Source organism: Sander vitreus, chromosome 21 (genome assembly GCF_031162955.1).
Source record: "Sander vitreus isolate 19-12246 chromosome 21, sanVit1, whole genome shotgun sequence".
NCBI lineage: Eukaryota > Metazoa > Chordata > Actinopteri > Perciformes > Percidae > Sander > Sander vitreus.
Window position 1 is genome coordinate 17,038,660 of NC_135875.1, and position 23,449 is coordinate 17,062,108.

The window sequence follows — 23,449 nt, forward strand, 5'->3', positions numbered from 1 at the left end:
AGAGGGGTGCGCTCATAAAAGTTAAAACATTTAGAGATCGACAACCCCGTTAACATTCACTGATGGGTATCTTTAGGAAAGATTTAGATTTTTAAGCGGAGGGAATTACATTTTGGCTATTTGTCGGCTTCTTCAGCCGTGTGTTGCCAATACGCACATCGGTTAGAATTATGTTTTGATATTTTTTTATTTTCTCTCACGATTACCACTGCCAGGGTTTCAACTGAAATAAAAGGCTAAAGCAACGACAGTTCATGGATTATGGTCAGATCTTGTGCCTGATTGATGGGAGATTATAGATTATTAGACCAGTGTAGTCTAATGTAGGCTATTATAGTGGGTGTACTGTAGCCTACTGTAGCCTATATTGGCCAGAATCTGCCTTTGGGGGAGGAAGGGGGCATATCTTAGTGGGGGGGGGCCTGGGTGTCCTCCCCCAGGAAAGTTTTAAGCATCAACGACTTCATTTCCTGCATTCCGATACACTTCAATGCACCAATTTACGGTAAAAAAAATACCTTTATATAGCCTATAGATGTAAAATAAATGGAAAGTAGCCTATGTTGTTACGTGTCATTGGGCATTTTTAAGTGGGTAGCCTATATAGAAATCCTGGAGTTTACTATCACGTGGATTACACCACTGGAAGTGATATTGATAGGATAAGCGTTGTGATTTACGTAAAACAGCGTCAGCTTTTTTTTCCAGCTTTCCTTCCTGCATTTTGCCTGTAAAACGTGTTTGTGTTATTCATATTTATGTAGAATTATAGTTTGCTCTTCTTATATAAAATATGCAGCTCTGGTAGATGTTTGCGATTGGTCGTGGTGCGCAAACCCCGCTGGATTGGGAAACCCTGGGTTGACTGAACTAGTTGATAACCAGCGTCGTGATACAGGTTATTAGGTTGTTAGGTTAGGTGAAGTAACTGTGAAGTAACTAAGATGAAGTAACTGAAATAAATCCAGGGCATGTTGATCTGGATTCGTAGTACAGGCCTCTGGAAGACAGCAAGTGTGATTATTGGCTGCCATTCAAAATAATAAAATGGTTTCAAAACCATATCCTGACTAATCACTAACATATACCAGTCAGTGATTATCCACAAACATAGGTTCATCTGATCTTAACTATAATGAAAATAATTCATAATTTATGCTTATTTTACCCCAAAATTTAGGTACTGTTTCATGTAAATGAAGTTTATTCACCATAAATTCCAAAAATAAGTGTAAAACTAGTGGTAATGAGTTGGAATGAAGTTGTTGAGAAGGTGTAAAATAGAATTGGGTGATCATTTATACTTTATGCTTTATTAATAGCCAAAACAGACCGGGTCAATTTTGACCCGGGGGGACAACAAGTGTGATTATTGGCTGCCATTAAAAGAATTGAAATGGTTTCAAAACAGTATCCTGACTAAACTTTGACTTATACCAGTCTGTGATAACCCATCTACATATGTTCCCGTTGATCTCAACTGTTAGTCAAAATAATTCGTAATTTCAGCTTTTTTTAACTCAGAAATTAGGTATAATTTTAAATAAATGCATTTTTTTGACCATGTATTAGAAAAATAAGTGTAAAACTAGTGGTAATAGGTTGGAAAGAAGTTGGCAAAGAAGATGTAACACAGAATTTGGTGATAATTTATACTTCATGCTTTATAAACTGGCAGACCGGGTCAATTTTGATCGGGGAGGATAACAAGTGCATGGTCGACGGGAAGAAAACACAAGGGTTAACTCTGTTACATTCACACACATCTACTGAAGCTGTGTCACATGTGAAAGTGTACATTCAAATGTATGCTACATCTCCTATCACTGGTGGGTAGTTGTTACTATTTAAATCAGACACATAACTGCGAGAAATCCAAGTAGATACAGATTTACTAGAAGATTTGTAAAGTTTCTGATGTGTCAGCTTGTTTTTCTGGGTTGCTGTTTGGCTTAAAATGACACAACCTCATATATAAATGGTCTTTCCAGCCCTCTCCAACACACCCCATAAAAACAGTGACCAGATGTTGATTTATCAGCTTTCTCAACAATGCGGTTAGAATAACATCTGGAGGCTCTCTGATTAGAAATGTGTTACCTAAAATACAAAAAACATACCACAATAATAAAAGCAGCATTTGCAGGGACAGCTAGATGCTAGAATGTAAGAATGTTTTTCATCATTTTTGATAGATCATTACTTTGATATATTTGACACTGTACTTGTTTTCAGCTTTATTTTTACAGGCAAGCCATTAAAAACAGGTTCTTATTTACAATGGAGGCCTGAACAAATAAACCAACAACAACCAACCAACCTTGTTTGTATCCACTTATCTCGGCTTGTAAAATCAGACAAAAAAACACAGGCTAATAAAGTATGAACGGATACAGACTGGCCTTGGACGTCTTCTTTTGCATCTCCATGACCATTATTGATTGATTTCAGCTCTCCATAGCCAGATGAAGACTGTTATGTAAATGCTTTTTTCCCCCTTTAATCTTGTGTCATCTGAAAAAATCGTGTTGTGAAGAGAGGTAAAAAGAAGTGCCTTACACTATGGCATGAACATTCAATATATTGTGTCCCCAGACAAGGCACCTGAAAAACAACCCTCTGCCAATAATACAAATTAATCAGACGATTTCACTGAAGATCATAGTGTGAAGGCTGCAAGTACAAAACACAGTTTCTACCATCCAAGAACCAGAACTGTTTTTTTTTTTATATTGCAGGCCAATGTCACAATGTTTTTGCCTTATTTTATATCACCTATCAAATAGGTGCATTTGACAGTCATATAAAAACATTTTATCTTATTGATTGTTCAGTTTTGCTCTGGTTTTCATCTTGCGTTTGAAGATAAACTTTAGAATTTCATTAGAACCAACTGAACAAACTAGAGGACTGCCTATCCGAAATTAGGAGATGGATGTGCAGAAACTTCTTACTGTTAAATACTGATAAAACAGAGCTCCTGGTAGTAAGGCCTCCCAAGTGCAAGAACTCAGAAGAACTTATAGTGCGCGTAGATGGTTGCAACATCACTGAGAGCAAAACTGTTAAAAACCTTGGGTTTATTTTCGACTCTCAGCTAAACTTCCGAGACCGCATTAAGTCTGTTACAAAAACTGCTTTCTACCATCTGAGCAAAATTGCAAAGATTAGATCGATTTTAACAAAGCGCGATGCAGAAACTCTAATTCATGCCTTTGTGTCTTCTAGGCTAGACTACTGCATTGCACTACACATAATAAATAACAGGGAATAATGATCATTCAAAATATAGCCAAGCGTTACTGTAGAATGTCAGTGAGATTAAGAAGTTCAATAAAGAGAAGAGTGAGGAATGAGATTAAAGTTTTAAAGTCTACATGTACAGTTAGTATCAAAGTGAGTTGCCAAGGCATGTTTAAACAGTCTGAAAGATGAAATGGAGCGAATATTTACTGCTAAGTTATTCCAGACAGAAGGTGCTCATGTTCACTTAGAAGCTTGCAGCTCGTCCAAAATGCAGCAGCCAGGGTACTGACAAGGACCAGGAGATATGAAGACATAACTCCTGTATTAACCTCACTCCACTGGCTACCCATACAGGCAAGAGCAGATTTAAAAATCCTCCTTTTATCCTACAAATCGCTGAATGGCCTTGCACCCTCATACCTAGCCGAACTCCCTGGGTACCAACCTTTTAGAAATTCCTAGGGTCAAAAAGATATCGGCAGGCCATCGTGCCTTTTCTTTCGGAATAACCTTCCGTTGTGTGTCAGAGAAGCCAGCTCTATCACCACTTTTAAATCAAAACATTTCTTTTTTCCAAACATTATGGACCATCATTATGACTTCCTCTATCTTTTGTTTTTACCCTTGTAGCACTTTTTATTTCACTTTTATGTACATATATATCGGCAATGATTTGAAAGTATTTTTTGTATTTTTAATCCTAACTTTTACTGAATTCCTTGTTGTACAGTGTTTTGAGACTATGTCTTATGGTGATATTGCACTTGAAATAAAATTGAATTGTATTGAATTGAATTAGTCTGTTAAGCGTGTCTTATGGCCGTCAAAATACATGTATCGTTTTAGAGCAGTGTGGGCTTGGAAAGAGCTGCTCTGTCTGAGGGAGTGTATATATGACGCCGCCCCTGACCTTTCGGCCTTTCTCATCTGTTAAGTGTTGCTAATGCCACCCAGGACACCTGTCCATGTCTAGGGCTCATCTGAGCCAAAAGATCCTGCTCAGCCTGTGTAATTAACTCCTGTCACTCCTGTGTTACCTTTCTAGCTTGACCAACACGGCTATAAAGAGGCAAGGTGATTTTACACTGGTGTAGATCTGCCAAAACAAAGACTATCACAGATTAACACAATGATTAAATACCAAACATATGTCAAATGGATTACAGGAAGTATATTAATTGGAGTAAACTCGCCAAGTAATGGCTGACAGATAAAATAAAACAGACATTTGTGAATTTATTCTGCAGCAGTATTTTCCTTATTTTCCACATTTTCATTTATTGGCAATGCTTTTTAACACTTAGAAAACATTATATGGCACTTAAGTCTCCATAAGAAGGCCACAAGACAAGATGGACAACGCCTATTATATGTGCTTACAACAGATTATTAACAAAAACAAAAATTATTTTTTCTGAACACAGACACTAAATAATAAAAAATAATTACACGACACATACAAATGATTAGTGTACAGACAGTATTAATCAGACTAATCTGTTGTATTTTCTGTTGAATGCTTGGTTAGACAATCCACTGCAACAATGTTACAAACCGCGGGTAAAAATATGTCACAACATTGAAGCTATGAATATTATTTCCAACATGATTCACCAACAGGTTTTGTTCAAATGGAAAAAGGCAAGGAAAAAAAAGCACTGTGATAGACTCACTAGTATCACTGGTATTGGTTATGTATGCCAAGAATGAAGCTTCCCAATAAGGTTACATTTTAACTCATACGAAAGCTGGAAGACTAACTCAAAAGTAGTCTATTGCACACATACTTCAACTACCAGCTAGTACACATAACAGATAAAGTGCCAAATTGTACCTTTCCAGTGATAGTCCCCTTAACAATGACTGAACATGTCAGGATCAGAGGTGTGATTGATGGTGGCTCTAAGTCCATTCCCAAGTTAAGGAATAGACATAACATTAGCATGACCTTTAATCTTTCCTTACTCCCACACAGCACGCAATACCAACTCACATGTCAACGGCAGCTAGTCTGGACGTTGTCATAGTAGCAGTACATGTGTGCGTCTGTGCTGAGAGGATTTTCATTACTGAGTGTTGAGGGAGGGGTGTGTGGGAGACTGTGTGGGGATGAGGATGCATAGGATGTCTCAGCATCGATACCTGTGGGAACCTTTTACCATGGTGGTGGGTTTATTGAAGGATTAAAGTACCTTAGTCGTGGGAAATAAAGAAATGTGGCTACATAGCTCTCTGATTGACACTTGAAATGAACAGCCACCAGGCAATGATGGTGTTCAGCCTCCACATGACCTCTCACCTGGGTCACACACATATATATATATATATATATATATATATATATATATATATATATATATATATATATATATATATATATCCATACAGAGCAGATCAAACTAAATTAATCAATGTACAACATTAAAGCATGTAAACATGTTCTAGTAGAAACCTAAAATACAAGTATGAAAATGAAAATGAGCACGGTATGTCTCCTTTAAGTCCATAAACTGCCTCACAGTAAGAGCAGAGAATAAAAAAAAAAGTTGACTGGATGGAAACAGTCGCTAATCTAGAGAGAGGCAGACAGATGAGTTTTAAGCATTGGGCAGTCGTTCGTGACACATCTCCAAGGGCCGCTTGAACGCTCCCCTTCCAAAAACTTCAACGTTGGTTGCTAGCCAAGAGATCACATTCCCAGGGATGTAAGAACTGCAGTTAGCCATGGACTGGATTTCGACCGGCTTCAGAATACGGTCCCAAATGTTCACCTGACTCAGCTCGCCCACGAAGGCCTGTCCGGCATCAAATCGCCCGCCCACTACGTCCTGTAAGAGCCATAAACAGCATAATCAAAGTGAATTAACTTTCTGAGGTGGAGGAGTTAGTCAGTGGGACTATGGGTGGACTTTCGGGTTTAATGAGTGTTTTATTACTCCTTCTGTTCAATGGTGCAAATGTTGAAGCATCTAAAATATGTGTAAATCTCTGATTGGCTAGTGATATGATTTGAATTAGGCTTTGATTAAGAAGACTTAAGAGACCACTACAATGCTTGTTTAATTGTTTAATTGTTTATAATGCATATAATATGTAGGATGCAGTACGCAGCGTGACCATTCATAACATCGTCAGAGCAACTTTGTCACCTTCCAATTTCTTTTACTGTGCGACTTACTAAGAGTCTAGGGTTTCCCGCAGCACTTTGCAGTTAAGGCGGCCGCCTAAGCAAGACGTGCCTGCCGCCTTAACTACATCATCAAAAAAAATATATATATATTTGAGCGATATCCGCCGTGTTACTCTGTCCTGTTTTCTACCTTTCATTCCAAACCACACAGTTGACAACCTCAGGAGGCGGTGGAGACAGGCTTGGACATGCACGCCGCTGTGGACTTGTGTCAGTCTCGCAAGCGGTTTCAGGAAAGTGGCTGCGTGTGTCCGACAATGCACAGAACATTAACCGGTACAAGCCTACAGCAGTGCGGAAAGTGTGTCAGAGCCTCCCGGACGGTGAACTGAGACTCCGTTACCTGCTTGTCGGTGAACGGTTAATGATCGGTTATTTAATTTCATTGTGCTTTCTTTTGGAAGGCTGGCTGCCAAAAATCGCCACTTACTAGCTAATTAATTAGCCTGAGGTAAACGATAGCTATCAGTAAACAGAAGTGACGTGGTGGCTGGCGTCTGGTGTGTGCGCCAGTGTTTGTGTGTGTGTGTGTGTGTGTGTGTGTGTGTGTGTGTGTGTGTGTCGTCCCGCCCCTGCAAAGCTCCAACATGCAGACAGCATAGGAGCAGAAGAAAGTAGCTGTACCTTCACCAAAATGAAGACTGAAAAACAGAACTATTGTGGTACAAACATAAACTCGCCATGAGGCAGATAGCCACATAGATATAGATATAGATAGATATAATGTATTCATTTAATATTTAGTGTTTAATAAATAATTGTTAAATGTAGTACAGTCTGTAGTCTATCGCACAACCACATCCTGGAGCCGGTACTGTGGCTAAAACCCAATTTATCATTTAAAGGAAATTACATCAAAATGAATTTTGCTGTATGCTGCTTTTCCCACTTCGTTGGCAACCTTGAAGCTAGAAAATGTCCCCCAACAAGAACAGCCTTCCAATGCTGTTCCGATTCCCACAGAACTTAACAGACGGATGCATCTCATTCTGACTTGTTTTAATAATGCACTGATTGGTCCAGAGGGAGACCTCAGCTTCTGTGGGCACTGACATTTTTACTGTCATCTTGCTTATTGTTTTGTCATGACGACATGCCACCATCCGCTGCTTCAGAGTTAATGTTCTTGTTTCCATCTGCACTTGGTGCTCCATAAATAACACTGCTTTGCAGAACTACTTGACACTGTACCTGGAAGTGTTTTGTTTGTGATGATGAATGAAAATGCTGCACAAGATAGTTGATGCTACATTGTTAGTGTTCTGTTCTGTGTAAAAAAGGAAGGCCATTGGTGATGTAATTCAAGGTAAGTGGCTGCTTTCTTTAATCGTGACAAAGGAGCTAGAGTGATGACAAAATATTCAGAAACAGGCATGGGTCAAACACACGAGATCCGACTGCACTTCCTTACCTGCTCCTGCCCCAGGATAATGACCCCCCCGGGTTTGATGGGGTGCCAGGCCGCCAGGTTGTCGCCAGTTCCCAGCTTCCCTCCGTCTTGGTAAGCGTCCCATTGGCCGTCCCGTGTGGTCCAGGAGATGCAAATGTGGTGCCACCTTCCATCACGTACCTCCAAAGGCAACTGGGCGACCTATGGTTCAAAATATAATGTTCTTAGTTGTGATTTGCTTACATAAAAGCCCATATATAGTGCGGCTGCTGAGTGAAAACTGTGCAAGTTGTAGGAAGAGATGATGTTGAACTTAACATTCTTTAATATAACCATTAAAGTTTAGATTTAGAAAACCAGAAACTTCTTGCCTTGTCATTGATGAGCAGCTCTATTGGGTTATTGCCCCATTCGATCAGCACAATCTCATTGGCTTGCCCTGGCACACCATAAGAGAAGGGTGTCCCAATGCCAGGACTGGCGCTGGACTTGATCCACATGCAGAGTGTGAAAGCATACATCTCTGGCAGGCTCTTGGTGATACGGCCGTACAGGTAGTTGGTCCGCTGGGGGAGGGACAGCTTAAACTGCTCTGGGGACTTGAAGTCTCCTCCTCCTGTAATGAGACAAAGAGAGAGAAAAGAGAAAGTGACAGGGTGGGACAGGTGAGAGGTGTCCCATGTGGTGTTTTTTTAAACGTGTTAATCGCTGCCTTGGAATGAAAGCGGGGAAACAACAGCATCACCTCCCTTTATGTTCAATACACAGAGTGCCGTAACAGTCTGTGTCACTGAATCATCAGACCCTCTCAACTCTTTTTATTCCCCTGAGTGCCTTCCTCTGCCTCCTCTCCATTAGTGTAGTAGATGTACAATAGGTTGCGTGCTTTATATAGTATTGTACACATTTTAGTTCTGTGCAGCACCATGTACCATTTTCCAATTCACTCATCCTCTCTACTAGGGCTGCACAATTAATTGCAACTATATCGAAATTGCAATAAATCACACTATAATCATTTTAATTTCTTTTACTTTTTAATATTTTTTAATGAAAAAGAGAACAATGATACATAAATTAGTTGCTGAATGACAACCAGTGTTTTCCTTTACCTTTCTCCAGCTCACTGATCCTGTCCACCAGGGCGTTCAGCGTGCTCTCTGTCTTCAGCCTGTAGGCGGCTGTGGCATTGGACAGCATGCTCTTCTCCTGCTCCAGGTTGGTGACTTTCTTCAGGAGCTGCTTCTCCAGCTGCCCGAGCCGACGCTGCAGCAGGTCGCGGAGCTCGCTGGGGAACGAGGCGCCAGATATGTTGGCTCGCTGCTGCTGTTGCTAAAGAAGGATGGACAGGACAACATGAACAGGAAGTGCAGAGAAATGATCAGGGACAATAAGAGCCCCCTGACAGCTGCAGAAGTGATGACTAGTATCACCAGCTCTATAAGTCCATCCTTCTATATGACTGATTGACAGGCCTGCAGTTGTAGTTTCAGGACTGTCTAAAGTTTTGGTCAGTTTCCCAATCCTTTTATCTGATGAGCTTATTTTGACTATTATGTTAAATGAACTGTGGCAATAAACGATCCCCACTACGTGCCTTTTAATGTAGGCCTGATTATAATGCATGAGAGGTCAGAGTCACTAACACTTTGCCATTTTTACACTAGGAGGAAGACATTGTTCATTCTTTTTAGAGCACTTTAAATATGCGGACAATCACAGTAAACACACATCACCTAATCGGCCCTGCGTAATAGGACGTTTATTGCTGGCCAATTAGACAATTAATCTCTTTCTCACAAATACCTGTTTGATACGTACTCTGATGATTTTCATAAGTGCCAGTTTACTGCTAAGCAGTGAATCCATACGGTGTGGTAATCCTATAAATCCGCTCCAAGATTTTAACTGTGCTTTTACGCATAGCTTTGGCACAGAGGGTACTCTTTGCGCATTTGGTTCTGACCTACCTCCAAGTTCTCCAACCGGTCCTTGAGTCCTTGCATGGTTTTTCCAAGACTGTCGATGGTGTCATTTGGATCTCTGGGAACGTCCCCCATTGTATTTTGCTTTCCTTTGCCCCAAGAACCCCCCTTTTCGTTAATCCTATCATCCGTGGCTGAGGCGCAGAGCGACAGCTTGGTGGTTAGTTCGTTGATGGTGCCTATCTGTTTGGAAATCGTTTCTTTCTGCTGTAAAATTGTCTCCCGTAGCTGCATGACGGTGTTTCTGAGCTCCTCTTCCTGGCTCCCAGCGTTTAGCTCGGGTAACAATGTCACAGGGCAACTGGCATCGCCGCTGAGGGGTATTGCCCGGCAGATGTATCGCTTTCCATCGTCCGCCTGGCCGCTCGCTAGTTGACCGAAGCCCAGTGCACAAAAACATAACAATCCGTACAAGAGTGAAAGCATACTGGCGGCGTTTACTGTTAAGTGAAAAACCAAACACTAAACCCTTACCACTCTCTAACGAAATCCACTCGTAAGTTTAGTGCGTAAAACTGAACCCTAAACAGGTATACTCAAAAAACAACAAGTACAACTATTTCTACAAAGTAGCGCCATGCCTGACCAGCAAAATAAAGAAAATTCTGAGCAGAAAATCCGATCAAGGGTGACTCGGCCACTGTAAGCCCGGTTAATGTGGCTTGTGTAAAAGGAACTATTTCTGTCGCAAACAGTGTGGTGCTGATCGGACAGCTCCTCTGAGAAAAGAGGATTACCAAAAAAAAAAGTGTCTGTAGAAGCTTCTGGATTGGTTGTAGTAGGTTGACGTCACCGAGCAGCTGGGTCAAACATTTGTTGATTTATTTGGAAAGATAATTAAGCAATGAAGACTCTGGGTAGTTAGTTATCGCACAACAGTTGATAAAGGGTTGCCACAAGGATGGGAAAGGTGTGATTTATCTTTGTTGCATCCCAGTGTCATTTCATGTCCCAATATTTATTCTGATGTTCTCTGGTTCCCTAATTCATTTATTACTGGCCAGAAAGCAACATTGAGTTCTGGCCAGAAAGGTTGCTATCACAGCTTTCAGATGAAAAAATGGCACTCAATCAACATAGCTATTCATATATTCAACATTAAATCACCTCTCAATTTGCCTACTGCCAACTTTTTGTGTGGGACACATTTTATTTTATTCAATGATGCATGCAACTTGTTTGGTTTGAGATGACAAAGAAATCTAAATAATTTATATGTAAAGGGAAAACATTAAAAAAAGGGAAACGGCAAAGAGGGGAGAGATTCAGAGGCCTCAAGGGCACTTAATGCCAGAGTTTTCCAAACCGTCAAAAACATGACAAATTATTATAAATGCAGGTGAGTCACCTCAATACAGAAAGCATTGAAAAAAAAGGATGTGGTGGTAAACAATTAGTTGCCTGTCTGGGTTGTGAAATGTCAATAAAGCCTGGTGTGCGGACTGGAGGAATACCACTGTGCTTTGAACATGGCGTCCAACTATGCTCCAAATCACAACTGACTGTGCACAGTTAATCAGTGAATCTTGAATGTCAGTAGAAATTGTTTGGTTTTATTCACTAAGTAAACATTGTTCAATTGTGGTGTTTCAAAACAGCAAGGCAACTCAGCTGTAGCAATTCTGATTTGCTGTAAATAACGATCAGATCAAGACATCAATAAAAACACTGTTATTCAAGAAAGTACGTAACAAGTTGTGTGTTACTAAGTAACCAGTCTGTCATGTCTGTCATGACTGACTCATGTCAATAAAATATTTCATAAATCCGCCAGGTTCGACCAGTTTGTACCATGTGAAATAGAAAGGCTTATTCAGTAGGTTTTCCTCACTTAACTTAGTAAGTCCCATATTTTAAGTGATTTCCATGTTTTTATTGATTATAAAGCAGATTCAGGTGCTATAGAAATACTGTGAAAGTAGAAGAGAAAAGCACACAGCCCGTATTCAGAAACTGTGTCTTCAAAACGAGCCGTCAGGACTTCTGCATCAATTGTGATGTCACAATACTATAAATAGGCTATCGCAGTGCCATAACAGTCATTCCCCGGATGCAACGACAGTGCAGAGACACAGAGAGTGCACATGCAGAAGATCCGGAAATGCTGACCAATCAGAGCAGACTGGGCTTTTTTGGGAGAGTGGCTTAAAGAGACAGGCACTAAAATGGAGAAATTCAGACAGAGGGTGAATGCAGACAGACAGTAGGAGAAACATAATGTGTTGTAATTAATGCATGTAAACATGTTCTAGTAAAAACCCAAAATACAAGTATGAACCTGAAAATGAGCATAATATGGAACCTTTAAGGGAGCTGTGCTTGTCAGCCAATCAGTGTCCTACATTGTGACTACTCTGTAGGAGTAGATGTACAATGTAGAAGTTGGCCCCGGTCCAAAAGCTCATGAAATAAACCTGGGGCATTGCGAGATGATTAATGAGGCAGGAAAGAAGAAAAAAAGTTGTTTATGTGAAATACTTGGATAATCTCACCTCTTTGGGCCTTAAACACTTAAAACCATTTGAGAATATTAGAGGGGGAAATGATTGGAACCACTTGTTTAATCCTAAACAATGTATTATATTTTATAAGCTTAGAATGTGTTTTTTCATGTAAAATATTCACTTGAAAGTAATTATATCTGGCAAAACTTCCCTCTGAAATGTAGATGAGTAGAAGTAGGCTATAGCACGAAATAGGAATACTCAAGTAAGTACAACAAAATTGCACTCAAGTACAGTACTTGAGTAAATGTACTTTCTACCACTGTTAGTTTTGGTAGATTTGAAAGCGCAGAACAAAAAACAGAACAATATAAAACATTTTCAGGATGTGGCTGATTGAGCTGATACGGTATCTGGATATATGGTATAAAATCTGACAATGCAATACTTTGAACATATTAATTAGAAAAAGTTTGCTGTCAAATATTTTTGTTGTGATCACAAATTCTATAATTTGTATTTGGATTGTACACACGACAACTACACAATTGTACATAAATGTGATTTAGTATATACATTTTTTAAAAAATACATGAATTCTTTTATTTTTTGGAGAATTGTACAGCAGAGAAAGAAAGAAAGAAAGAAAGAAAGAAAGAAAGAAAGAAAGAAAGAAAGAAAGAAAGAAAGAAAGAAAGAGAGAAAGAAGCAGGATCTGGCAGCAGTAGTTGACCATCAACACCTTCAGTTTGCTGTACACAGGGTTTGGTTGCTTTGTCAAAACCAATTACCATCTTCAGTGACAGACTTGGCCTCCCTCGGTTAAACCCAAAATGTTTTACTATGACATCACACCTATTTTCTGCTTACCAGGTGACAAAGTCCAATTTTAAACTCCAGCTAATTAAAAACAGCTCAGGGACAACACTTACATTATACAATTTCCAATACCAACCATAGTCTAAAGCTGGAAGAGTGTCTGCTAAACAGTCTTTTAAACAATTGTTTATCATGTCCTCTTTTTCTGCAGACCCCAGGAGTGCATATGGGTTGAAACAGTGAATGTGCATGGGAGCTTTAGATGCATGAATAGATATTCAGGGTATTGTTGATGATTCAGACTCAGCCTCAAAGAAAGTACACTTCTTTCTACATGAGAAATAATGCCGGGCTGATCAGGCTTCATCATAAGGGCATCAGCAGCCACAGCTGTGCACTGAAAAAACACAAATCTAATGGACACATGAGTGGTTTTTGGAAAGCCGGAGAACCAGTGTGTCATCCACTCTCCACTCTCAGGATAAAGCCCCTGTCACACAAAAAAAACCACTAATGAAACTAACAGGACAGTGCAATAAGCCTGAGACAAACATCTTTTAGCAGATCATCATTACTTAGGGAACAGATAGCGAGAAAGAGAATGAGAATGTCACATTATACGTCAAATTACCTCTTATATTATACATGACATTAAGTGAAAGGCTTCCGCAGTCTTTTGCCAGTGGGTTGACTCTATGGAAAGAGGATTCTATAAAGGAGAGAATTATGAATTTAAACCCATTAGTTAAGCATGTGGGCAGAAGACATGCCAAGATAAATAATGACCATCTTTCAACCCGACTTCATTATTTCCAAAGCTATTGAAACAAGCATTATGAAAAAGAAAAAAATGTCAAGCCTTGTTGCCATATACACACACTTTCATTTGTGTGCATGACAGCAACTTATGTTAACAATGACTTGCCAATGCAAGAAAGAAGAGAGAGAAAACTACCTGAGTCACGAGCCATATCACCTACAAAATGATTGACAGAACCACAAAACTCCCTACTCCAGATTACTGGCTGACCTCTATTAATGTCATACGTCTTATCTTCGAGCACTCTCTTATGAAAGTGTGAGTCATTAAAAAAAAAATCCACTTTATAGATCAAGATGTAAGACAAAAAAACACACATACTAGGCATTAGAAAATGATGTGGAGGAAGAATGGTTGCAATACTTTGTCAGCTTCATTACTTGTTCTGTTCAGAGGGGTCCTACAGCACATGTTGGCCTCAGATCAAGAGATGAAATACAGGTCTTTCATTACACACCATGGGCTTAGCACTATGCTTATTTTACATTTAGCACTGAGGATTTCAGAGCATGGAGAATTTAGAGCCGCTTTCTCCTTCAGTGTTCTGCCATCTTGTGGTGAAAACATAAACCATGCTAACTATGTAAGAAATGAATTAAAACAATGAATAAATGAACTAAATTCTGTTCTGAGTTATTCCATCTTGTGGCCCACCCCTCATAATTCTTCATGCATCAGTTATTATCCATCATAATTCACGTTAATATTGAGATCTTTTAGGTTGCCAGGTTGTGACATTTCCCTCTGGCTGATCTTAATTCTCCTCTGCCATGACACTTGCATTGTATTTTAAGCAACGGGAAAATCCCTCCACTAATCCAGTTGACCCCTGTTGTTATATCTTAAACAAAATTAATTAATTAAAATTTACAATTACAGAGATGGGGGATTGTTGTAAAAAACATTAAATGAATTCATTCATAACTGCAGACTTATTGGCTTATTAGGAATTGCAAAACTCATGACCCACTATTAATTACTTTATTAACATTGAAAATACAGAATTAATGAGTTCAAAAGAGTAAGACCCAATAACTTTGGACTAACTACAAATAATATGAAGAGGAGGAGAAACAACAGCAATTATTTTTTTGCAACATGGCAAACCAAAGGTTATTTTAATTTATAATGAAGTAATAAAGTCTACCCAATACTGCAATAGGTGTTGAGGTTCTTTACATGCTCTATTGCATTTAGAGAAGATATAGTAGGCCTACACCACTCCCAGATGGTATTTCCCATAGACATTTATGCTATGGTACTGCCCATGGATGAGACCATGCGCAGTTACCCGCAAATTTACTTCCTCTGCTAACAATCCTAGGAGCCAGATGACCATCGAAAACGATGGTCTTATATCCACTGGTTTTGACTGTGTATCGTTCCGCTGGTACTAGAAAAAACGTTTTGACAAATAAAAATGATTTTCAAAAAATTTAACATCAATTGTATCACTTGTCTGCATATATCTTTGTCGGCCAATCACTATTATACTGTATATATACATTTATAGGGAAAATATGATACACAATACGCGGAGGGATATCAGACATCTTTGCTGGTCTCAAGCCCGGAGCAGCAGCAGCGAGAGCGCGGCGGATACGGAGCGACAGTTTCCTGTCTGGGTAAGTGCAAATGCTTCGATTTTTCTTTTAAACGTTGGCGAAATAGTAGGTTTTCTCCACACCACCCTGTTAAGGAATATCCTTTAAACATGTTATTGTCTGAGAAAAGTTGTTTACTCCCTGGGGCTTGTTTATTTTCTCTTCCAAGTTTGAGTCAAACGCCAGGGGATGCGCGAGCGCTTTCTTTCTTTGGGAAAGCTAGCTTATTAGCTAACGGTTGCTAACGTGTTATGCAAAAGTAATTGTATATGTGCCTGTTGTGGCTTTATTGAGCGGATGCATAAGCATGTAACTCCTCTTAATAATAAAATGGTTACCGCTTTGACGCCAAAACCACCTGTTTTTAATTCACAAATGCTATCGGAGTATACAAAAATTGTGCTAGCTGATGCTTGTTACGATGTCATCACTGTGCGCCCTCTAAGAGACATGTTTGTGAATCTGTTACCGGTTTGCTTGTAAAACCTCTTTGGTCAAACACAGTAACTTCCTCGTAACAACCAAGACTGTATTTTACCTAAATGTTCTACAAACATAGATTATATAGTAATATATTTACTTAGGTTAACGGCAACGGATTTCTTTCCCCTCCTCTCATTTCTTCAGTGCACATGAGATCACAGTGAGATCGGTGCAGACTGCTGTCTGCCCACTTTCCCCACCACAACAGCCCGGTCTGTCCCATCTGCCACCATGGCCTTTGTGCCCGCGCCCAGCCCCACTGTGGTCGACCAGACTACACTTATGAAGAAATACCTGCAGTTTGTGGCAGCACTCACAGACGCTAACACACGTAAGTTCATAGACCTCGCAGTGTATTGCTAACGTTAGACATGGTTAATCTAGACAGGAGTTAAATGTCAGATGTCTGACATGTCAGAAGAAAGCTTCATAATGATGCATTTTCCGAAAAGTTATATCTGTATTTCATCATCATTAAAGTATCAAGCGCACTTTTACTTAAACTAAACCGTTTGTTACTGTAAACGTAAGTCAGTAAATTGATGCACTCATGAGTTTGGTGTTACCTTCAAAAGTCATACCCAGTAGTGATTTAGAGCCAAAGGCTTTTCATTTAATCGTTTTATTTTTGCTTCCTTCATGCTAACTTTTGGGCTGGTTTTATTTTATTTATTTTTTTATTTTTTTAGAACATCAACAGGTTATCAGATGAAGTATTGATTAGTGTGGATGCAACTTATCCCACTACTTTAAATCAACTTTTTTTATTATTATTATATGATATATAAGAGTCGAAGAGGTTTGTATGATAGGAGTTGCTGTAATTAATGTAGCTATTAAAGCTATAGGTATACAAAAGTGTCTTATAATATTTCTTGTTCGGAACTAAAGTTACAAATTCAAAGAACACATTTCACATACATATTTTACATACATAGTTTCCTGCTTAATGTCCACAAAACAAATGATGGTTCAGATACAAGAAGGTACTTGTGCTTAGCATTGGCGATGTGATGAGAGCGATATGCTTTAGTCCAGTCAAAGGTACGTGTGTGTGTGTGTGTGTGAGAGAGAGAGTGTGTGTGTAGAAGTGTGATTCTTGATGTACCTTTTGATCAAACTGGACGCTGAAAGTAAAACTGATAAGATCTGAGAGCCCCTGCTGAGCACATGGAGACGGCCATGACAAGTGAAACATGTATCATTAGCAAGTTTGAGTAATGGCGACATTCTGTCCTTCAACTTCCAGCTGATGAAACTAAGCTAAAGATGATGCAGGAGGTCAGCGAGAACTTTGAGGTAAGTTTGATGAATGTTCTCAGTGTGTGCTGAAGGGGATTCATTTTAATTGTCTCTTGATTTATTATTATTATGGATATTTAAGAAGTTTGATAGATTCCATAAAAGCGTACGTCTCTAAGGATGTGTTTGAGCTGTAACTGAACCTAGGAAATATACAGTACGTTTTTGATGCAGTGATATACGCCTGCAGCAAAAGAATGAGAATCTTTGATGAAAATTTGCACAGCACTGAAACATGACTGCAGGATATACTGAGTTACTTCATGACGTAACATGTCTTGGACTTTCAATTTCAGAATGTGACATCTTCGCCTCAGTACTCCACCTTCTTGGAACACATAATCCCTCGCTTCCTCACGTTTCTTCAGGATGGAGAGGTTCAATTCCTCCAAGAAAAACCTACACAGGTATGTGGCTTCTTTCTACACTTACCAACTTCAATCTATTCAGCAATGTTCAAAACCTACAGACAGGTTTAACAGAAATACTGATTTGGTCACCGGCATTAGTCTCATTAATAAATCAACATTAATAACATTAAGTAGCATGACTGCCGTGGATATGGTCCAACATTCACAATTGAGCTGACTCGCTTGCTATGATAATAATCCCATACACCCACTTTTGATCACATCAAATGGTATAATTGTACCAAATCTGAATTCTTAATTTAAAATGTTATCCATTTTTTCAGCAATTGAGAAAGCTGGTGCTGGAAATCATCCACCGCATTCCAACAAATGAACACCTTCGTCCACACACCAAGAACATCCTGTCTGTTATGTTCCGCTTCCTGGAGGTATGAGTCCTATTCTCTTACAACAGAACATTTCAAGTTTTTTTCATTTTACATCATTCACTTACTACAGTACTGTATTTTTACCGCTCATAGTTGAGTTGCCTTACTTTTTAACAGCTAATCGGTTTCCAAAGCTCAATAAATGCACATAGAGTGCTGGAAAATTAATATAAACCCGCCCCCCCGAAAGCTGCTACATGTCTGTGGTGGTAATAGCTTTTTTTTTTTTCCGACATTTTACAAAGAATTAATGGAACTGGATAATTACAGTGGGTGGGAAAACAGTGAAAATTGTTTTCACTCTGGATAGAGGGTAAATAAATATTATGGAGTTATTCCATAGATACAAGAGCTATTGTGTTGCCATGTCACATTCATGTTTTTCCCTCTTTTTTTCTTTACAGATTGAAAGTGAGGAAAATGTGCTGATATGCCTTCGCATCATTATTGAGCTGCACAAACAGTTCCGGCCTCCAATCTCTCAGGAGGTGAGAACCTTAGCCATGTTCCTTGACATTTATGAATTATGTTGTAATATATTATGAATAATTAATTGAATTGTGAAATATTTTTTTGAAAGTTATATAGGGCTGTCCACAACTTAGTAAATTCAGAGCTGACTATTTGTCAATTTGATTGAAAAAGCTGCCAAATAGTTTCCCTGTTTTGTACCTGTTCTGTTGAATGCAGACATGCAGAGCGATTCTTTTTTCATGGTCTAGTTCTGACAAAAGCATATTTGTTCATTATGTTCATGTGATGCCAGAGATGGGATTATAAATTATTGGTTTCCTCTCATTCTTTATGAAAAAGAAAAGAGTTTGGATTAATACGTTCTCCATAATCCTCTCTTCTCAGATTCATCACTTTCTAGACTTCGTGAAGCAGATTTACAAAGACCTTCCGAAAGTTGTTGTAAGTACAACCTTCATAGCAGTGGCCTTGCTTTTCAAGTGTTTGGTTCTGACTTGATAACGTTTTTACTGGAAGGACTGAGTAACTTGTCATTTTCTTCTCCTCTCTTCCTTTTCACCTGTGTCTGTGTTCCCCCTAACCACTGTGTCTTTCTGCTCCCACCAGGCCAGGTACTTTGAGAACCCGCAGGTGATAGCAGAGAACACGGTTCCCTCCCCAGAAATGGTAGGGATGATCACGTCGGTGTTGGTCAAGACTGCACCTGAGAGGGAAGACAGCGAAACACGAACAGTAAGCTAGCTAACTAAGTTTGTAGGAGTTTATGTCTCCGCTGTTTCAAAATCCATACTGCATACTTTTACAGTACTGTCTGTAACCACAGGATGGTAGTAGTGCACCAGGTTGGCACACTAACAAGGGAACCCACAAAACTTTCAGCATGCATTTTTGTCAGTTTAACAATTCTAATTCTATTCTTTTTTTTTTTTTTTTATGATTTTTTTTTGGTTTTCATTTTTACGAAGACTATACTGAAAACAATCTTAGAGCAGGGGAAAAAAGTGTGACATTTTGTAATGGGAAATGTACAAGAACTGACAAGGATTTAAATCAGCAACCTTGTGGTCAGATGTCCACTTCTCTGAACCTGACTTTGTTTTGTCTCTTGTTTACTGTGTACAATGGTATATCTGCCAGAATCACTTTATTTGATAGGGCTTCAGCTGAAGAAGGGTGTGGTGAGTGTCCAGCAGTTACGTCATCCAGTTATTTCAGTCATCCTCATTGTGTTTCTCACTTTGTTTCTGCCTCTAGCACACCATCATCCCACGGGGGTCCTTGTCTCTCAAAGTGCTGGCAGAGCTGCCTATCATAGTGGTGCTGATGTATCAGGTTTGTGACTTCTCTAAATATAACCATCACACAGTAACCCTTGGTAACGTGGTCCAATAACAGATTCTTTTTTAATTTCAAAATGTGTCATCTGCTTTTTGCCTTAATTCATTTTACATGCAAAGAAAACATAAAAATGACAGTGAATTTGACGTTTAGGACAAAATATACTTGCGTTTTATTTAAAAAAAAAAAAAAAAAAATTGTTGCCTCCGCTAACTGAATTGGCTCCTTTTCGCATTTTAATAATAATTGGAGTCATGGAAGTTTTAACACATTTGCCTATACAAATAGATGTAGAAACATGGAGTTTTGGAACCCATGTATTAAAACGAGGCTAGTTTTTCATTAATCGAGATTGTGTGTTTGCTCTGTCCCCTTAGCTATATAAGCTGAACATTCACAATGTGGTGTCAGAGTTCGTACCCCTCATCATGAACACCATCATGCTCCAGGTGTCACCGCAGGCCAGGTGAGATAATTGTGTGTGTGCGTGGTCTGTTTAAGTGTGTCTCAGATAGGATTTGAATTTACCTTTTGCACTTTAACTCCATCAAACGGAGTTCAGGCACGTTTAAGAGAATGTTGTTGTTTTTTTTTTTTTTCCCCCTACCCTCCTTCTCTCTTGTACTAAGTTTGTTGATACTTTTTCCTGACACTTTGTCTGCCAAACCTGGAGTTAAAATCCATTTGGGAAAGTTAAAATAGTAGACATTGGCTTAGCAGGAGGTGAAACCTCTCCGGTTAGGGAAAGACTTGTGTTAAGCATTCGGAACAGGAAAGGAAATGGAGCAAAGTTAATTTTGAAAAAGATACCCCTACCAGTCTATTGCAGGTACAGAGAGAATGTCTTCCTGACATGCAGTAACAGCTGTGATGCAAAACAATCAAGTCGCCCATGTAGAATTGAGTCCCATATGTAGACACACAATTTCAACCCCTGTAATTGCCACCTACTGCAGGTGTACGACATCATTAACGTCTTTGATGGGACCAAATGGCTATTATATGTAAATTGTGCCGTTTCCTTTGCAGGCAACACAAGCTTTATAACAAGGAGTTGTATGCAGACTTCATTGCTGCGCAGATCAAGACTCTGTCATTTCTAGCCTACATCATCCGAATCTACCAGGTACACCTGTTTGATGACTGTGTTGCATCAGTTTTCTCTGTTAAATAGCTTCACTGAGTCATCATGTCTTAAAGAAAAATAGTTGTCATTTATAGTTGAAGCCCTTTCACTTTCATCATTGTATGGTTTTTCTCACCAGTATTTGGCAAAGTGTAATATATATATATATATATATATATATATATATATATATATATATATATATATATATATATATATATATATATATATATATATATATATATATATATACACACACACACACACATACACATTTAAGTGCTAGTTTTTTGGAAAATGCCTATCCTCTTGTCAAACTTATAATTAATATATATATTATACCTAATATTAACCACTATCAAAGATCCCCAGAACATAAAGATGTAGATCTAATAAATCTAGCAGACATGTTTTGAAGGATTGTTTTCTGGCTATTATTACTTTTTCTGGGTTTCAGGTGATTGACAGCAAGCAAAATGTAACACAATGTGCTCACTGATATGAAAACAAGAATAAATATAAAACAGACACTTTGAAAAATTAAATTAAGACTGCATTTCCTTCATACGGTATTTAGTTTGTCCACACTGAACAAGAATGAATGGCACTAATAACTTCCTCTAAAGCTAGCTCCTGCTACACTGACTGTGTGCAGACATTATCAGGAACAGTGTTTAAAGACCGCAAAAACTCAGACAGTTGGCACAAACATAAGAAAACACTGACGATACCAACTTCTAACCCACCTAGAAGAATTCTATTAGGGGATTTAGTGAACTGTTGTTTGTGCTGTAACAGACACCCTGCCTGTCCAAAAAATATATCAAATTGAATACTTGCTCAAACATTTGGCTTGTATTGGTATTGACTTGGTAATTATTTTTTCCAAACATAGTATGCAATACGTTTTAGAATAAATTGTGCTTTTAATCCTATGTTGTATGTGTGTGTCTACTATCAGGACCTGGTAGGGAAGTACTCTCAGCAGATGGTAAAGGGCATGCTGCAGCTGCTGACCAACTGCCCCTCTGAGACTGCTCACCTCCGCAAGGAACTGCTCATTGCAGCCAAGCACATCCTTACAACTGACCTACGCAGCCGTATGTGCACACACACACACACACACACCCCACACACACCCACCCACCCACCCCTAGGAAAATTAGACTTAAGTGTTTCTAATTTCTTTGTGCGTCCGTCTGTCCCATTTTTGTGAACCCCCTGGAGGGAATTTCTTTAAATTAGGCACAACCGAATCAAGGATGAACTGATTGGATTTTGGTGCTCAAAGGTCAAGGTCACTGTGACCTCACAAAATGCGTTTTTGGCCATAACTCAAGAATTCCTACACTGATTCTGACAACATTTCACACAAATATTTAATAGGATAAAATGATAGCGATAACAGTTTATATCCAAAAGGGCAAAGGTCAACTTCAAAGGTGACCTCATCATCACAAACTTTTCTGGCCATTATTTAAGACCATACCTCAGGAACAGTAGGGGAGACATTTGGTCGGATACTGAATTAGTGACCCTGATCTTGAAACCGTGGTGATTGTATACATCTCCTCTGCTGCCGGGTTGATTATGCGTGTGAAGCTTCCATGTTTCGCCAAAACATACACCGAATACCTTCTTTTTTCTTTTTTTTTGAAGTTGCTTCAAAGTTCTCACTACATATATTATATGAGTGAGGACAAACATGGCTTTAATTGCAACTTGACTGATTGGCGGAGGCATACAACCGCGAGGTAGTAATTCTAGTTCTTAGCTGTCAAACTGTGGCTTATACCTCATTTTGATTTGGTGACTGAGCGGTGAAAAGAGAGACTGAATAAAATGGAATAAAAGCTCAACCACCCATCAGTGAAATATTGAACGATACACATTTCGAATGATCTTCTGCATTATACCGTGAGTTGCTTCTATGGCTCAAACCATTGCCAGTGATTCGGCACATTTTCTGCAAGAGATTTGACATTGTAGAGTTGCAGAAAACTATAACTAGGTGTTTTAGGGACAGTTCTCTGCCTGCCAAAGCAGGGGAAGGGACAGTGGCAGTTATTATTACATTTTAATAAAACAAACATAACAAACATTTTTTTTATTATTCTTTATTTGGTTATTTCTCATTGCCCCCTGTACATCAAAAACATATTTCAACATAGGTTGTCATTTTTTCCTTTACAAGGGGTTAAAATATTCATAAGGTCTTATATAGCCGAGCAAATCAACATAAATATATGTATACAAATACATCTAAACAAATTAAAATAACACTGAAATAACATACAAAACACAAGCATATCAAAATAGAATTTATTTGGTGTGTATGTATATATATATATATATATATATATATATATATATATATATATATATATATATATATATATATATATATATATATATATATATATATATAT

General features: G+C 38.7%; 2 protein-coding genes across 2 annotated transcripts in view; one reads left to right on the forward strand and one right to left on the reverse strand.

Annotated features, from left to right (window-relative positions):
• Window positions 1-5,790: 5,790 nt before the first annotated feature.
• Window positions 5,791-10,246, reverse strand: nptx2b (neuronal pentraxin IIb). The gene is made up of 5 exons (XM_078279578.1): window positions 9,797-10,246; window positions 8,939-9,158; window positions 8,198-8,442; window positions 7,848-8,027; window positions 5,791-6,074 (listed from the first exon to the last, which is right to left on the reverse strand). Exons 1-5 carry the CDS (start codon window positions 10,235-10,237, stop codon window positions 5,844-5,846), a joined length of 1,317 nt encoding a protein of 438 aa, XP_078135704.1. The 5' UTR covers window positions 10,238-10,246; the 3' UTR covers window positions 5,791-5,843.
• Window positions 10,247-15,459: 5,213 nt separating this feature from the next.
• Window positions 15,460-23,449, forward strand: part of trrap (transformation/transcription domain-associated protein) — a 94,834-nt gene continuing 86,844 nt past the window's right edge. The window contains exons 1-12 of the mRNA XM_078280077.1: window positions 15,460-15,519; window positions 16,126-16,312; window positions 17,231-17,280; window positions 17,580-17,690; window positions 17,978-18,082; window positions 18,487-18,570; window positions 18,941-18,997; window positions 19,163-19,288; window positions 19,811-19,888; window positions 20,272-20,360; window positions 20,924-21,020; window positions 21,982-22,120. Coding sequence (XP_078136203.1) covers window positions 16,213-16,312; window positions 17,231-17,280; window positions 17,580-17,690; window positions 17,978-18,082; window positions 18,487-18,570; window positions 18,941-18,997; window positions 19,163-19,288; window positions 19,811-19,888; window positions 20,272-20,360; window positions 20,924-21,020; window positions 21,982-22,120 — 1,036 coding nt within the window. The 5' untranslated portion in view covers window positions 15,460-15,519; window positions 16,126-16,212. The remainder of the gene's footprint in view (window positions 15,520-16,125; window positions 16,313-17,230; window positions 17,281-17,579; window positions 17,691-17,977; window positions 18,083-18,486; window positions 18,571-18,940; window positions 18,998-19,162; window positions 19,289-19,810; window positions 19,889-20,271; window positions 20,361-20,923; window positions 21,021-21,981; window positions 22,121-23,449) is intronic.

What these genes read in the sequence shown, in the direction of transcription:
- nptx2b (XM_078279578.1), bottom strand. Translation starts at nt 10,237, where the DNA reads ATGCTTTCACTCTTGTACGGATTGTTATGTTTTTGTGCACTGGGCTTC. An exon ending in AGCTGCTCATCAATGACAAG is followed by an intron (nt 8,028 to 8,197) that starts GCAAGAAGTTTC and finishes TTTGAACCATAG; the next exon opens with GTCGCCCAGTTGCCTTTGGA. An exon ending in TTATCCTGGGGCAGGAGCAG is followed by an intron (nt 6,075 to 7,847) that starts GTAAGGAAGTGC and finishes TGGCTCTTACAG; the next exon opens with GACGTAGTGGGCGGGCGATT.